The 16,928-nt window shown below is 33.9% G+C and overlaps 1 protein-coding gene across 1 annotated transcript in view; it reads right to left on the bottom strand.

The window, feature by feature from the left end:
- Positions 1 to 16,928, bottom strand: part of ITFG1 (integrin alpha FG-GAP repeat containing 1) — a 244,852-nt gene that overhangs the window by 112,249 nt on the left and 115,675 nt on the right. Inside the window, exons 9-10 of the mRNA XM_007450381.1 lie at positions 7,789 to 7,883; positions 5,389 to 5,561 (exon numbers count right to left, since the gene is read on the bottom strand). Coding sequence (XP_007450443.1) covers positions 5,389 to 5,561; positions 7,789 to 7,883 — 268 coding nt within the window. The remainder of the gene's footprint in view (positions 1 to 5,388; positions 5,562 to 7,788; positions 7,884 to 16,928) is intronic.

Genomic DNA, 16,928 nt, shown 5'->3' with positions numbered 1-16,928 from the left:
TTCAGCCACTATGGAGAACAGTATGGAGGTTCCTTAAAAAACTAAAAATAGAACTACCATATGACCCAGCAATCCCACTACTGGGCATATACCCTGAGAAAACCATAATTCAAAAAGAGTCATGTACCAAAATGTTCATTGCAGCTCTATTTACAATAGCCCGGAGATGGAAACAACCTAAGTGTCCATCATCGGATGAAAGGATAAAGAAGATGTGGCACATATATACAATGGAATATTACTCAGCCATAAAAAGAAACGAAATTGAGCTATTTGTAATGAGGTGGATAAACCTAGAGTCTGTCATACAGAGTGAAATGAAGTAAGTCAGAAAGAGAAAGACAAATACCGTATGCTAACACATATATATGGGATTTAAGAAAAAAAAATGTCATGAAGAACCTAGGGGTAAGACAGGAATAAAGACACAGACCTACTAGAGAACGGACTTGACGATATGGGGACGGGGAAGGGTAAGCTGTGACAAAGTGAGAGAGAGGCATGGACATGTATACACTACCAAAAGTAAGGTAGATAGCTAGTGGGAAGCAGCTGCATAGCACAGGGAGATCAGCTCAGTGCTTTGTGACCGCCTGGAGGGGTGGGATAGGGAGGGTGGGAGGGAGGGAGACGCAAGAGGAAAGAGATATGGGAACATATGTATATGTATAACTGATGCACTTTGTTATAAAGCAGAAACTAACACACCATTGTAAAGCAATTATAATCCAATAAAGATGTAAAAAAAAAATCACATATTGAAAGCTTCTGGAGGCTTTATAATAATTTGCTTAGGAGGAAGTAATACATTTTATTAAACCCAGAAGTGATGTGAATATGATTCTTGAATTCAGTACCCTTATTAATTTTGAAAAACAAACATTTTACAAAAATCTTACTCTACCCCTATGTATAATTCTATAAAATACCCTAAACAAAAATATTAAAATATTCTTCAGCCTTCAATAAGCTGTGAATGCAGATAACTTCCCTACCCAGAGTTATTACTCATTAACTAAGGATTAGTTAAAGATTTAGAGCATAAGACTTAGTTATGTAGGTTGTAATGTCAGAAACAGGCTATTCACCCTAGTAACATTTGAACAGATGGAAATTATGTGACATAGCCTACCAAGATTTATTTTGCAAACTACCACTAACCATTCCCCGGCAGAATAGGCATGGAATGTTTTTTCTTTTATTGTAAATTAGGAAGTCTGTTATATTTTCACATTCATGGAAAAGATGGTGATTAACTTCACTTAAAAAAGATTATGGTGAATCATTTGAAGTATAAAACATAAAATTAGTAAGATATTTGATCTAGTTTAAAATGATATGAAACCCTTTGTTACAGTTCATAATAAAAATGAAAAACAACAGTGGCTTGAAATGTACAAGTGGATACAGGCATCTGTACTATCAATCTCCTTGCCCACTAAAAGCAGAACATCCGAAACATAATGTAACCCGTCCTTGGTGACTCAGGGTATCAGTGTGAACCTAAATTATTTTATTAAGGTGAGGGTGAAGATGAAAATGCAGATTATACTGAATGGGTAATTAGCTAATAGCTGCAAAAGTCCCCAGTAATTCTTTTTTGACAAAGTTCCAGATCCCGACTTGCTTCTGGTCATCTTCCATTGTTTCATATTGGTAGCCTGAATGTATACCACCAACACAATCCAAATTATACCTCTGGTTTCCAAATTACTAACGTTAAGAGGCCACGTGCTTGCATATAATCAATCTCCTCTGACAGCAAGACTCAGAAAACTTATGGACTTTATTCATTTGTCCTTAGCTTGCTCCTTCTTTCTCTTGTCAGAGAGACTTTTACTATCTGCCCAAATCATCATTTCTAACCTCTGCTAAAAATGTGTTTTTTTGGTTATATACTACTTCCTTCTAAATTTTTTTCTTACATGGAAAGAAAAAGGATTCAGATTCTGTGAACTTAGAGTGCTGACTGAAACTGTGTGATCCTGGACAAGTAGTCTGACTTATCTGAGACTGTTTCCATACTTGCAAAGTAAAGATAATACCACCCCATAGAAATTACTGTGAAGCAATATGCATGATAATCACTTTATAAACTAAAGCCCTTTGCTTCCTGGCATTAACTGACAAGGAATATATTGCATTTGGCCATTTATTGATTTACTTGCCATTTAACAGATTTGGGGAGCTTTCACAGCTGATACTCAGAATCTGCTCCTTTGCTGCTAAAATCCTTTGTTTAAAAATTTTTTTTTTCTTTTAGTACTTTTAGATTTGGATTCTCTATAAATCCCTGCTGGAAGCTGAGGTTTTGCTTACAATTTCATCCACTTTCAATTTATTAATAACAATACAACTTTTCTTAAATATATTAACATTCTGATTAATATGCAATAGAACAAAGACTAAAAGTCACTCTCTTATATCTTCAGTTAAATGCTAAAAATAAGGAATAAATATGTACTGTATGTGCTTGACAAAATGATAAGTAAATCATTAACACAACTTCTGGACTATAGTACCAGTGTTAAACAAACATGCATTTATTCTGAGCAAATTACAATCTATGTTAGTTTTGAATTTTAAAAAATCATACAATATGGCTTAGAATATTAATTTAAATATGGTTTATCAAATTTTCCTATAGAAACCTAATAGTTACTCTAAATTAGTATTTAATTTTACCTATGACATTAATATTTCTAGGGGAATATTTAGAGGAATGTTTCTTCTAACATATGCATAAAATAAAATTTCTAATATACCACATATTGGGCAAAAATAAAATTAAACTTTTCATTTTTGTGTACTAGTCTGTCTAGTAACTCTGGCTAATTAAGAAATAATAGTGATTAGAAATCCATAAGGACAAGAGTTTAATTAGATAAATGGTTCTCAAATATTCTTTGTTACAATTTATCCTCCAGTTCCTTTTAAAAAAGTTTTTCAGTTCTATACTAAAGACTTAGGACATAAAATATCTTTTCAGTGTTACTTTACATATGAAATTAAAAAATTCTAAAAACAGAATTATTATTAGCTTAAGAGCACACTATTGGAATAATGTCATTCTAAGTGTGCCTTTCTTCTTTCAAAAAAATGAAAATTCAGACAATTAAGACAACATGACTACACACAGAAGATGACAGTAAACACAGGGCAACTGAGTAGTAATGGGACAGCCAAGGGAAAAAAACATGGCTCTCAGTCAGTGGTGGCACAGATGTAAAATGGCTGACCTCAGACCATGTCATTTTGTTTAGAGTCACTTGCTGCCTCTATAAATGTCACTAATAGAGATCTTTTTCATGTAACATGATTCTAAAGGTTAACTTTCAACCATTAGACCTTTAGCATAAAATAAAAAACAAACAGAAAGCCAAACAGCAACTCTCCTCTGAAAACAAAAAAACACAAGTTAACAAGCCACGGTTTCAGAACTTCTTTTCATGAAACACATACTGTGGATTTTATTCTTAACTGCGTAGTTAATCTCTACCTGATTTTCAAAACCTGAAGAAAAAAGGAGACAGAATTCTCCAGGCAGCAACCCTTGAAATTATAAACTGCAACCCTGTACTACTTCTTAGCAATACAGCAGTCTTGAAATCAGTTAAAAATTATAAAATGCTGTTCAACAAAAGTAAACAGTAGAAAAGGATTATAATGTACACTATGTCTTATTTTCCTACTTCTATGTTTCAAAGAAAATATTATGCTGAATTCTCCTAGACAGACATCTCTCAAGTATAGGGCTATTTCTCATCTAGTGATTTAATGAACACTGAAATGAACTGAAATCTATCCTTCAATTCTCATCTATCCCAAAAGAACAAAAAAGAAACCCTGGGTTTTAAACAGTTGCTTTTATAAAAGCATCAAGAGTCTATGACTGTCTTTTACCTTATGTTTCCTATAGAGCCATAGTGTTTGTTCACTGCTGAATTAGCTGTTGATATCATCATTATTACTGAATGGTAAAGGTAAGTTAAATATTTGATGGTTTGAAGAAGAATATGTTGATAAAGAACTTTTGTGACAAAACTATAAATTGTTTATATGTTTTTCTAAGAATAAGTAATCACACTTAAATGAATTTAAGATGTAATTTCTTATTCTTTTGAATAGGGTAAATGTTCAAATTAAAGCAATTTTTACATTTCTTTGTTTTTACGTGCCACTTTAAAAGGAATAAAAATCACATTCAACTCAGGTTTCTTTTGGTTACATAAGATCTGTTTCATACACATAAGTTATGAGTGTATATACTACTCTGTATTACGGATCTTGATGCTCATATCCCTAGAAAGTTTCGTAAACACAACTCAGAGTGATTATAATTTCAAATCTAGGTCCTTAGAAAAGTTTAAGTACAGACATTTTATAATTTCTATAAATATTTAGGGACAGTCACTAATAATGTACGGTTTTCTAAAAATCACATTTCTAGATAACACTGTTTGATGTTAAAATCAACAATAGTCTGATTTTTTTTCCAGGAAAGTTATATTGCATCATGAGCCTGGTAGTAAATGTGGAGCTGAATCATCACTAATTCCAGTGCCAACAAATGAATTAATGCTCAGAAGAAAAATTATGGATAGATACAATGTAGGAGGCAAGAAAGAATAAGGGGCAAGAAATACAACTAATTGTAATATGAAGAATATAATAAAGCATTAAAATTTGGGAAGAGTCATATTTATGGAATCTGTCAAGATCAGGGTAATTGTGAATTTAACTATATTGGTTTAGTTACTGGTATCTCTACCTAAGGAAAAAAAAGTAGCAACAACATTCAAAATCATTGATAATGCAAAAAATATACTCAGAAATTTTGTATTTACAAATATTATCAATTGTCGTGACGAAATTCTCAACACCATTACAAAACAAGCAACAGTAAGGCAACATTCACTGATAATAAAGTCAGCATGTGCTAAGTATCTTGCTAATTGCCTCATTTTTTATTTCTACCTCATGTGATTTCCACTACGACTCCATGACAGAGGTGCAGTTACTACTCTCAGTTTACAGATGGGGAGTTTAGGTAATCTGCTCAAGGTCACACAGGTGCTAAGTGGCTGGACTGAGAGCGAAGCCTAGGCTCAACTCTTAACCTCCATGGTCTTCAGACTCAAAATGTAACTGAGTCATTTACTTATAAAAATTTTGACATTTAAAGATCAAGTTTTGTTGAATGAAAAATAAGCCTTTTATTGTTCTATAAAACAGAAAAAGAACAGGTATTCTAAGCAGTTGGGAGAAGATCAGAGCTCACAGTGTTCCTTATTTAAGGAACTGTACCAGATTCAGGTGTTATTCAGCTACAAAGTATCACAGTGAAAATATTTCACAACTATTTCTCATTTGACTTAATTTCCATACCTTCCAGATGTATTCTTCAGTATGGCAAGAGCATCTGGATAACCATCCATGTTGTAGTCTCCAATATGAAGGGTAATTGGAATTGGTATTTCAGTTGGTTGTTGTTCATGCACAAATGGCACAAAGCCCCAGAGTGTGCCCTTATTGCTAAAATCCTGTAGGACAGGAACCCACTGTGGATTAAGAGAAAAAAAATCAGATTTTATAGTTATTTTAGAAAAAAATTCACCATTTGTAAAACAAATGATCCACGAAAAGTCCTCAAGGTAAGCATCACCTTATTTAAGTTCTTTATCACTACAAAATGGTAGGGTACTATAATTTAATTTGATAAACAGGTAACTTACACTCTGGAAAAAAACTGTCTCCTTTAAAATTTATCACTAGTCATCTTTCCTTGAACTAGCTCATAGAGCCTTAGAAGGTTTTTCACAGAACCACAAAATCTTAGGATTGAACTGATGTTGATAATCATATACTTGAATTGCCATTTTAAAATGTGTTGAGTGGAAATACAACCTCAAATGAATATTTAAAAAATTATAATATCATGTAATACTGATGTCCTTTCGGAGGACCAGCTCAGGAAGAATTAGAACATGACAGTCTCCCTTGTTCTCTTGCTTTGCCTCCTACACATGATGATGACTTTAGTCATCATTCTCAGAGCCAAGCAGCTCTGAGGCTTACCAAACAATACTAGCCCTGACAAGCTCCGCCTGCCCCAGAGAATGAGCTCTGTCACCAAAAGAGCTGGAAGCTACATTTTAAATAAATTCTTTATCTCTATATTGATTATAATGAGAACACAGAGAATAGGATCATTTAAAAATGAGCTTTTGGAAATCCCTTTTTCTTGTGAATGCCCCAATCCCTACTTTTAATAACCTAATGCAAACTAAAAATCTGAAGAGTGGAAATCATCACATTAAAATTATAGATGTGCCCATAATTAGCTAGGAGCCCGGATACTGGCACATAATCTAGAGATGTCCAAACAGAAGCAGGTGCAGCTGGCTTGAAATGACAGGAGGCCAAACATGCCTACAGATATTTTTTTCCTTATAAGCAGGTGACTCATATATATAGCTCTAAGCCAGACTACATAAAAAGTGGCCTCTTGAAAAAGGTTTAGGACATAGGATATCCCAAACATTTTCTATGTTATCCAAAGAAAGCATAGTTTGCCAAGGAAAAAGAAAAAAAAGAGGCTTAACTACAAAGACAAATTTATAGAAAACGAGCTGTTTTAAGAAACTGGTCTGCATCTTTAATAAATTTTTCAATCTTTCTTAAAGCAAAAGAATATTATATAGCATCAAAATGTTTTAATGTTTCATGTGACTTTGAAAAAAATTCCTGGTCTTGTTTTGGAAGAGGATGAGAAATTTCACAAAATGCCAAGTTTTCACAAGTTTCTGAAGAGGTTCATAGTTTATTAATGAGGATAAAGTATTTCTGTTAAGGTAAATGTATTAAGGTCTAAGAAGTAAAATATTTTTCATTAATGTGACATTCTTAACAGTGAAAAAAGAACTGTGACATTTATCTGCCCAGAGAGAACTGACTGTGTAATTTGAAAATATTCTTACAGTAGTCTGTTACTTGAAGACAGGCTAATAATTACTAGGTTTACTTACAGCTATGAACCAACGATGAAGTGTTACTTCACCTAATATTTTCAGTGATTCAAAACTTTAAAAAAGTTCAAGGTAATAAAGGTTATGGGTGTAAGAGTTAAACGCTTTTAGAATGCTGACTGGAGGAAGATTTGTTTTCTTTAGTGTCTTAGTATAAAAAGTGATACTTCCTACCCATAAGGGCTAAAAAAATCAAAATGTAATTCTATCATTTATTACCCCAAAACAGAAAATATAACTCATTAATTCTACTACTGGTTTCCATTCAGGTGCTGTCAATATGGAAAAAATCTCAATGTCATAACCTATCATTCCCACATTAATCCTCTGCTGTGATTAACAGATTCTAAATTATTTACCTACAAGCTACAGGTATAAAGTCGGCATGAGAGAATGAAACAGATTTAGATATCACAAATAAAAACAAGATTAGCCTTGAAAATAGGTATGATGTTCTTCTACATAACCCTTTATTATAGCTATAGTGTGTCTTACCATATTCCCAGCATATAAAAAGCTAACAGATCATTTAATTACAGGATCAAGAGTGGGTTTTCTTAACCAGAAATGATTATGCCACTACTTTTTTCTCTCAATAAACCAATAAAAATAGATTTAAATGCATTTCATTAAGTTAAAATAAGGAAGTAAATTTATTTTTGGTTTTTCTCTTTTCTGATTCTTCAGATACTTCTTCTAACCTCTGATATGTTTTTCTAAGAACATAACTCTATTTACATTAAGAAACAAGTAGATATACCTGCTTTGTTCTGGATCTTGCTAAGTAAATGGTACTTTTCTGGCAGTTTTTATCTTCACAGCCTGGCAATAAGTGATCCATGTTTCCATCTCCATCTGCCAAAAGAAACAGCCACAAAATAGTGTTCTTGTACGGCAGATTAAATTTCCTATTTGTTTAAACTCTGCATCAATCTAGATAAACTGAGGAATCTGATGCATGGCTTTGGAGTGAATGTGATTCAATTAAAAAAATTATTCTGGCCCTTACTGTCTATTACCTGGACCATGTCTTATTTTAAATTGCTCACTCTTCTGTGGTTAAATATTTATCCAATGGTGGAAAAACTCCTCATTTCAGGCTTTGATGTTAAAATCATCAATTAAAAAAATGTAGCTTTTGACCTATTTACATAATTATCATTACTGCCACAGGAGAAAAATAAGCATGCAATAGTAACCCATTATTATGTGGTTTATTTTAAATGTCTTTACAGATAATTTATCTTTACATATACTTTTAAGTCTCTTTTATACAGCATCAATGTCAATTCAAGAGTTATAAAGCTTTCAGCAACTTAGATTCTAAAAAGCACCAATACATTTTTATCAATTAAGAGGCAAATGAAGGGAATACAGATGTCATTTCCAACTGACTGGTTTTTAAACAGCTGCACAATGTTCTGCAAAGACTTCTAGAGATGAAGTTACTGATGAACTTGGAGTCATTTCCTCTAGTGCTCCTTCCTATCTACTGTGAGTTTACAGATTTTGATGTCCTAGAGCTAAATCTCTATGGGGACATTCACACAACGGAGTAGTCATGAAGCTTTTAAATTTAGGGCCTAATTTTGTGTTGCTTTAATCACTGATTTATTTGCAATGGCTTAATGTTATCATTTAATATGTGCCTGAGGTAGTACCTTCACTTGGAAGGATATATAAAGTTTAACAATAAAAAAAGTCCTTCCCTGCAAAGGTTTAAATATAAGAGAAATATATAACTGTAACAAGCATATCAAGTCTCCAATAATGTATGCACAAGGAAAAAAAAAATTTCAGGCTGTGTGGGATGAAAATCTAGCCAATGGAAGGTGACCTCAGCATGGAAAAGTAAAAGGCACAGCACAATGAAAAATGAATTTCTTTCATTTAATTTCATAGTTTAATTACTTATGATCCTCATGGTTAATATTCTTTGTGATGACGAACCCTTAGTTAGAGGAGTATAACATTAAATAAAATAGTTGAATTAATAATGGAGAGTACAGAGAATACATGTAATATGACAGTATATACATTTGGACTACTGTAAAAAGTTGAGAGAGAGAGAAACAGGCAACTCTAGGCAGGAATACTTGGAAAGAAGAAGGCTTTCCAAGGGCATAAACATATATCATAGTTAAAAAAAAAAAAAGAGCTAGCCAAGTAAGAATTAAATGCAAAATGTGATTTATAAACAAACTCTAGTAATATCATAGACTTCATTAAAAGCCAAACCATTTTACTGCAATTAATGTGGGACTAATCAGAAGAGCAATTACTAAGTCTCTGCCCTTCATTTTTACCCCAATGGCAAAATACTCAGATTAGATTTTGATTTACACTTTTCTTTTCTCCTAGTTTATCTTTCTTCCGAGTAGTTTTCTATTTCCCACAATTATTTTGACAATGACTTCGCTGATATTTAATGCTGGCAAATAACCTTCTGTTAAACAAATAACTAACTCACGTCACAACATCATAACCATGCCTTTTAGTAGGAATTATCAGTAATATTTTATAGATATGGTCACAGAAATCTAGAACTCTATCAGAGGAAGTGCTCCTTGCGCTGACTCTAAGTGCTATTTCTTTGATGTTTAGGGTAAGTGGGAGAAAAGCTTTGAGAGCCCAACTTCACACGCAAAGGAAATTTTCTCTCTTAAAGGCAACAAATTTTTAAATCTTACATGTTACACTTTTCTGTATGTTTTTTTAAAAAACTTTTTATTTGTAAATAAACTTAAAATTGCAATAATAAACATAGTAAAAGAATTCCTGTAAACACTTTAACCAGATTGACCTATTAACATTTTACCCCATTTATTTGATCTGTGAAATCAGTTTTTTTCTGAACCATAATTATATACATTATAGCCCTTTACCCCTAAATACTTGAGTGTGTATTTCCTAGGAATAGAGATATTCTCTTAACCACAGTACAACTATCAATTCACACACTTTTATCTATTGTACTATATCTATATTCTAATTTTGTCCATTGATGCAATAATGTCATTTGTAGCATTTTTGCCCCTCTAACACAGGATCCAGTCTAGGAGTAGGAATTACATGTAGTCGCTATTTTCAACCTTCTTTAATCTAGAATATTTTCTTTTTTAAAAAAAAATTTATAGGTTTTTTTCTTTTAAATAAATTTATTTATTTATTTTTCTTTATTTTTGGCTGCACTGGGTCTTCACTGCTGTGTGTGGGCTTTCTCTAGTTGCAGTGATTGGGGCTACTCTTAGTAGCGGTGTGCGGGCTTCTCATTGCGGTGGCTTCTCTTGTTGTGGAGCATGGGCTCTAGGCGCGTGGGCTTCAGTAGTTGTGGCACGCAGGCTCAGTAGTTGTGGCTCACAGCCTCAGTAGTTGTGGCTCATGGGCTCTAGAGAGCAGGATGAGCAGTTGTGGCGCACGGGCTTAGTTGTTCTGTGGCATGTGGGATCTTCCTGGACCAGGGCTCGAACCGGTGGTCCCCTGCATTGGCAGGTGGAATCTTAACCACTGTTTCACCAGGGAAGTCCCTAGAATATTTTCATAGCCTTTGTCTTTTACAATCTGCTTATCTTTTTTTTTTTTTTTTAACCCCTGACTACAGGCATCTTTTACTTTTCCAATAAGTTATTATACCTACAGAAGGAAGTAGTTTCAGAAAAATCAGTTTCACATGAGTCAGAGGCACAAGGCTAGGAAATAGTAATGAGCAAATTCTCTGAAAAACAATGTGACTAAGAGGAATATCATGCTGACAGAGGTACCAGTCTTGGCACACATTCCTTAAAGAAGTCCCAGGAATTATTAACTTCGGACTGCCTTCTCCTCAGGACTTCAGCACATTATATATCTCGAGTTTTTTTTAAAGGCTAAAATTCCTTCTCAAAGGCTCAACAGAAACTGTAACAGAAGGAATGGCATTTTGATTAACTCATTTCATAAAATGCAGTATAAAATTTGGCCTTTTGAATGGCGGACCAGTAGAGACTAAAGTACACACTAAACACATGTTAATTTCCATCTGATGTTAACCTTAGCCAAATTTCAAAAGAAATTCTCTTCTAAAACAGATAATTTTAATGAGATAGATTTAATGAGTCAAACTGATTTTCTGAAAAATTTTAATTTTAAAATCAAGAGAACACTAAAATAAAGTTGTCTTCATAAAAATGGATTATAATGAATTTTGGTATAATAATTTTTCTGTTTTTAATTAAGCAGAGGACAAAGAAGAAGATATACATGAGAAAAGGTCACATTTATATTATGTTTCCTCTTAAACATTCATAACATTTTCAGTCTCATGAAATTAAATGAACTGTGGTATTGCTTAAGCAAATTACAGCTCATTGTTTTGGCCCCAGATTACCCATCAACTTTGTAAACCACAATTTCTCTAATGCAGTGATTCTCAAAGTGTGGTTCCCAGTCCCACAGCCTCAGCATCACCTGGGAACTTGTTAGAAATGTCGATTCTTATGCCTCTGTCCAGATCTAATGAATCAGAACCTCTAAGGGTAGGACACAGCAATGTATATTTTCATAAGCCCTCTGGTTGAAGCCCTCTGGTTGAAATGCTGGTCTTCCACTGACACCAGGGGGTGCTACACGTACCCTATTTCTGTCTTATCATGTGCCTCCATTAACAACAAACTTCTTTTGCTAATCAAATTCTACTATTCATTTAGGACTCAGTATGTATCTTGCTCCAGCCTCTTGAGACTGAATCCAAGTCACCTTTTGCAAATTTTTGTACCTCTTGGGCAGGTCAACTCATTATGGCAGTGAAACAAGTACTACTACATAAAATAATTGTTTTTGGTGAACGTCTTGCCACTCCATGAGAGTGTATGGAGATTTTAATGTAATGGTAAGAAGGTAGGACTAAGATCAGTTAGATTTAGATTTTTAACATGGCTTAACTCCTAGTAAGTAATTAGACATGTACTTTTGGGGAAAAAAATACTGAAAAATATTTTTTAAATATTAGGATTTGGAGAACAGGTACTTCTGTATTTTTTAGGACTGCTCAAGAAGTATTCAGGTTTTCAGAAATGTCTTTTTCCTACTCTTGTCCCCAGCTCCCCTCCACAGTGGCAACCACCATAGCAGTTTTTCTTGTGTATCCTTCACCACATAGGCTATGCATATACATATACTATATACAATTTTGTACAATTGTAGTGTACACTACACACTTTTTGGTACCTTCAACTTTTGATTTAATATATCTTTGAGAGCATTCCACAGTGATAAATTTATATCTGCCTCATATATAGTATACAGTATTACATTTTATGGGTATATCTCAATATAGCCAATTCTCTATTGATGTACAAACACTGAGTTGTTTCCAACCTTCTGGTAATCAAACCAACCCACAATGAATAACTTTGCACATATAATATCTCATATTTGAGAGATTATAGTATAAATTCCTAAAATTGAAATTACTGATTCAATGATTATATGTAATTAAAATTTTTATTTTAATCTCCATAGAGAAGCAGTTTTCAAACTAGTCTCAAGAATCCTTTATACTCTTAAAGACTGAGGACCCCAATAAGCTTTGTTTATGTGGGTAATATCTATGGGTATTTCTATGGGTATTAACTTGAAATTAAGACTAAGAAATATTTATATATTTAAGTGAAAATACAAACCATAAATATATCACATATAAACATAACTAATATTTTCATGAAAAATAACTGTTTTCCAAAACAAAGACATTTTGTGAGAAGAATGGGATTATCTGGCCTAGCAGAGAAAACCTGGATTTTCATACTGCTTTTGTATTCAATCTGTTGTTTTGGTTGACAAATACGAAAATATGTAGTTGGAGGAAGTATTTTAACAGCCTTTTCAGATAACTCTAATATTCTTCCATGCTACGATCAAAACTCAACAAGCGACAATTTCTTAAAAATTTCTTGCAATGAAGAATCTAAACCTGTTTCAATGAACATTTCTTACTCTGTTAATTAAAATCCAGTAGTCCATCTTGCACTTTGAATGGGTGTTTAACCAATGCATAACTTTGTAAAATCACACATCAAACATTTAGAAGAGAGTGTTTCATTGAGTTATGTAGATTTTGCAAATACTGAAACATTTCATTACACAATATAAAAAATTCAGATTCGTTAATATCACCACCAATCTCATCAAAAAAGTCTTTAGGTACTGAAAAGCTGTCAGCTCATGGCAGCAGATAAAAAGTTTTCCCAAATTCCAATTTTTGCTTGAAAGATCAAATCCCATCAGTTGTTTTCCTGAAGTCTCAAGCTCACTTTGTTCATTGTAGAGAAAATGGCTACCAAATCCCCAAGTCTGAAAAACCATAGTTTGTCTGTCAGTTGTTCTTCAAGCAAAAAATGGTGAAAATGGTATTACATTAAAAAAAAAAAAGGAGTTAGTTCAGTTTGCAACTCAATCACACCAGTGTTTTTCATTAAGACAACCACCATACTCTGTGCAGAAGTGTTTTATGCATACGTCTTGTTTCCTGACAGAGTATTAAAAAGGTGTGTAGTCAAGGGTTGAGATCTAATAAAATTAATATTTTTTGCTTCATCAATAAACACTCTTAAGAGAAACTATTTTTCTTATTTCCTTTTTCTTTCTCTTTCTTCCTTATTTTAATACTGTGAGCATACGGTGGTGAAGAATACAATGAATGGTAATAAAGTTTGGTGCCACTGTTTTGATTTGTGCCAAATGGCAGCAGCTTTACACACCACTGCTTTCATATCATCATCAGAGTCAACAGAGTGAAAAAGGCAAATAATATCTCAGTGTTCTTATGAAGGTAATTTTGATCTTGTGGACCCCCTGAAAGAGTTGCAGGAAAACCTCTCCCCACCCCTTGGGATCCATACTTTGGACCACACTTTGAAAAATTTTGCCAGAAAGGTTGCAAAGTTTTTTTGCAATAAGCAAATTATCAAATATTTTGATTTTTGCCACTCTGATTAATGAAAATGGTGTTTCATTGCGGTTTTAGTTTTCTTACTAATTATGGTGTTTGTCTTTCTAAAATTGAAGCATAGTGGATTTACAATATTATATTAATTTCAGGTGTACAACAGTGATTGAGTATTTTTATAGATTTTACTCCATTTAAATTTATTGCCAAAAAAAGGCTCTATTTTCCTGTGCTGTACAGTATATCTTTGTTGATTAATTATTTTACACATAGTAGTGTCTCTTAATTCCATATCCCTATCATGCCTCGTGCACTTAGATTGGAAGAATTAATATTAAGATGTCCATACTACCCAAAGCAATCTACAGAGTTAACAGAATCCCTATCAAAATACCCATGACATTTTTCACAGAACAAATAATCCTAAAATTCATATGGAACCACAAAAGACCCTGAATTACCAAAGCAATCTTGAGAAAAAAGAAGAAAGGTGGAGGTATCACGCTCCCTGACTTCAGATTATACCATAAAGTTACAGTAATCAAAATAGCATGATAGTGCACAATAAAAAGACACACAGATCAATGGAACAGAATAGAGAACCCAGAAATAAACCCACCTATCTATGGTCAATTAATCTACGACAAAGGATGTAAGAATATACAATGGAAAAAAAAAGTCTCTCCAGTAAGTGGTAATGGGAAAACTGGACAGCTACATATAAAAGAACAAGATTAGAATATTTCCTCACACCATTTATAAAAACAAACTCAAAATGGATTAAAGACCTAAATGTAAGACCTGAAACCAAAAAACTCCTGGAAGAGAACATGGGCAGAACACTCTTTGTTGGTCTTTTTTTTGTCCTGCTGCTAATTTGCAGGAATCCTTTTAACATTAAGAAAATTATTATTTTGTCTGTGATTTACTAACACTTTCCTTTACAGCTTCTAGGTATTGCTAACAACTTAGTAAGGCTTTTCCAATTCACAGTACTTTGGGACATTACTTTTACTTTGAAGTCTTAGATTCACCTGGAATTTATTTTAGCTTATGATGTGAGTTATGACTTTTTAACAGATGGATATATCCAGTTGTCTCACACCACTTACTGAATGATCCATCATTTTCAGAAAAGACACTCAATTTCTCTTATATTATTTATCTTTATCTGTAAAATGATCAATAGGAACATAATTTGGCCACAGAAAGGGGTCATTGTGAGGATGAAATGTGGGGGAAATAACCTGGGGAAAATGACACAGCAGTAAACAATCATAAAGGAGTATATTATCCCTATATACTCCTATCACTGTGGTATGCTATGTGTACTTAGGACAGTGGTACACTCTGTGTAGGTAGGTGGGCAAGAGAGTAAAAAACCGTAACAAGATGCCTGCCATCTAGCAGTCAGCAGCTGTAGCTGCCTCCCATGGCCCAGCCCTAAGGAGACTCAGATGAGAAAGCATAGGATACTGGCCCCAGATAGCTGAGGTGCATAGCAAAGGAATGATTTCAGTGACCCCAGACTCTTGCATCTTCCCATACAAAGTTCTGAATTCTCTAACTTGGGATATCTGGTTTTCTTTAATTAACAGTAATCTTTTGAAGTTCTGATTACCTGTTCTTTGTTGCAAAAACTCCTATATATCCTGACTCCTCCCTTACCTCTCCAGACCAGTCTCTCAGAGCTATCTGAGATTCTGTGTCCCAGGCTTAAGTCCTTAGTTTTGTCTGCCAAATAAAACATAATTCTCAACTCTTATGTTGTGTGTTGTTTTCATTTGACATAGACATGTCTGGAGGTAGTAGAAAGGACAACAGATTAGGAATGGGAAAGATTTTGCTTTTAAGTCTGTTCAGTTACTAAGACGCTTGGCCAATTCAGTTTTTCCATCCATAAAATGAAAAGGCTAGATTCCACATATGACATTCTAATGAGATCACTTCCACTAAGGGCAGAGTATAGTTTATAAGAGCATGGGCTTAGATGTTAGAAGGACCTTGGTTCAAATCTCAGCTATCACTTGATAACAGTGTGACCATGGGCAAGTTACCAGTTTTTAGTCTTAGTTTCTTTAACTGTAAAATGCACACATTACCCCAACATTTTCTTGTAAATATTAAGTGATGATGATATTGGTAAGAATTGAGTGTTTTTTTAAAAAGATTTTATTTATTTAATTTTAATAGATCTTTATTGGAGTATTATTGCTTCACAATACTGTGTTAGTTTCCGTTGTACAACGAAGTGAATCAGCCATATGCATACATATGTCCCCATATCCCCTCCCTTTTGAGCCTCTCTCCCACTCTCCCTATCCCACCCCTCTAGGTCTTAGCAAAGCACCGAGCTGATCTCCCTGTGCTATGCTGCTGCTTCCCACTAGCTAACTATTTTACATTCAGTAGTGTATATATGTCACTGCTACTCTCACTTTGCCCCAGCCTCCCCCCCCCACCACAGCACCCATGTCCTCAAGTCCATTCTCTATGCCTACGTCTTTATTCCTGCCCTGCCATTAGGTTCATCAGTACATTTTTTTTTTTTTTAGATTTCATATATATGCGTTAGCATACGGTCTTTGTTTTTCTCTTTCTGACTTACTTCACTCTGTACGACGGACTCTAGGTCCATCCACTTCACTACACGTAACTCAATTTTGTTTCTTTTTATGGTGGAGTAATATTCCACTGTATATATATACCACATCTTCTTTATCCATTCATCTGTCGATGGACACTTAAGGTTGCTTCCACGTCCTGGGTATTGTAAACAGTGCTTCAATGACATTGTGGTACATGTCTCTTTTTGAATTATGATTTTCTTAGGGTATATGCCCAGGAGTGGGATTGCTGGGTCGTATGGTAGTTCTGTTTTTAGTTTTTTAAGGAACCTCCATACTGTTCTCCATAGTGTTCTATCAGGTTTATATTCCCACCAACAGTGCAGGAGGGTTCCCTTTTTACCACAC

This window comes from Lipotes vexillifer, unplaced genomic scaffold (assembly GCF_000442215.2).
Source record: "Lipotes vexillifer unplaced genomic scaffold, Lipotes_vexillifer_v1.1 scaffold1489, whole genome shotgun sequence".
In the NCBI taxonomy this organism is placed as follows: domain Eukaryota; kingdom Metazoa; phylum Chordata; class Mammalia; order Artiodactyla; family Lipotidae; genus Lipotes; species Lipotes vexillifer.
This window is presented reverse-complemented; position numbering and strand designations above follow the sequence as displayed.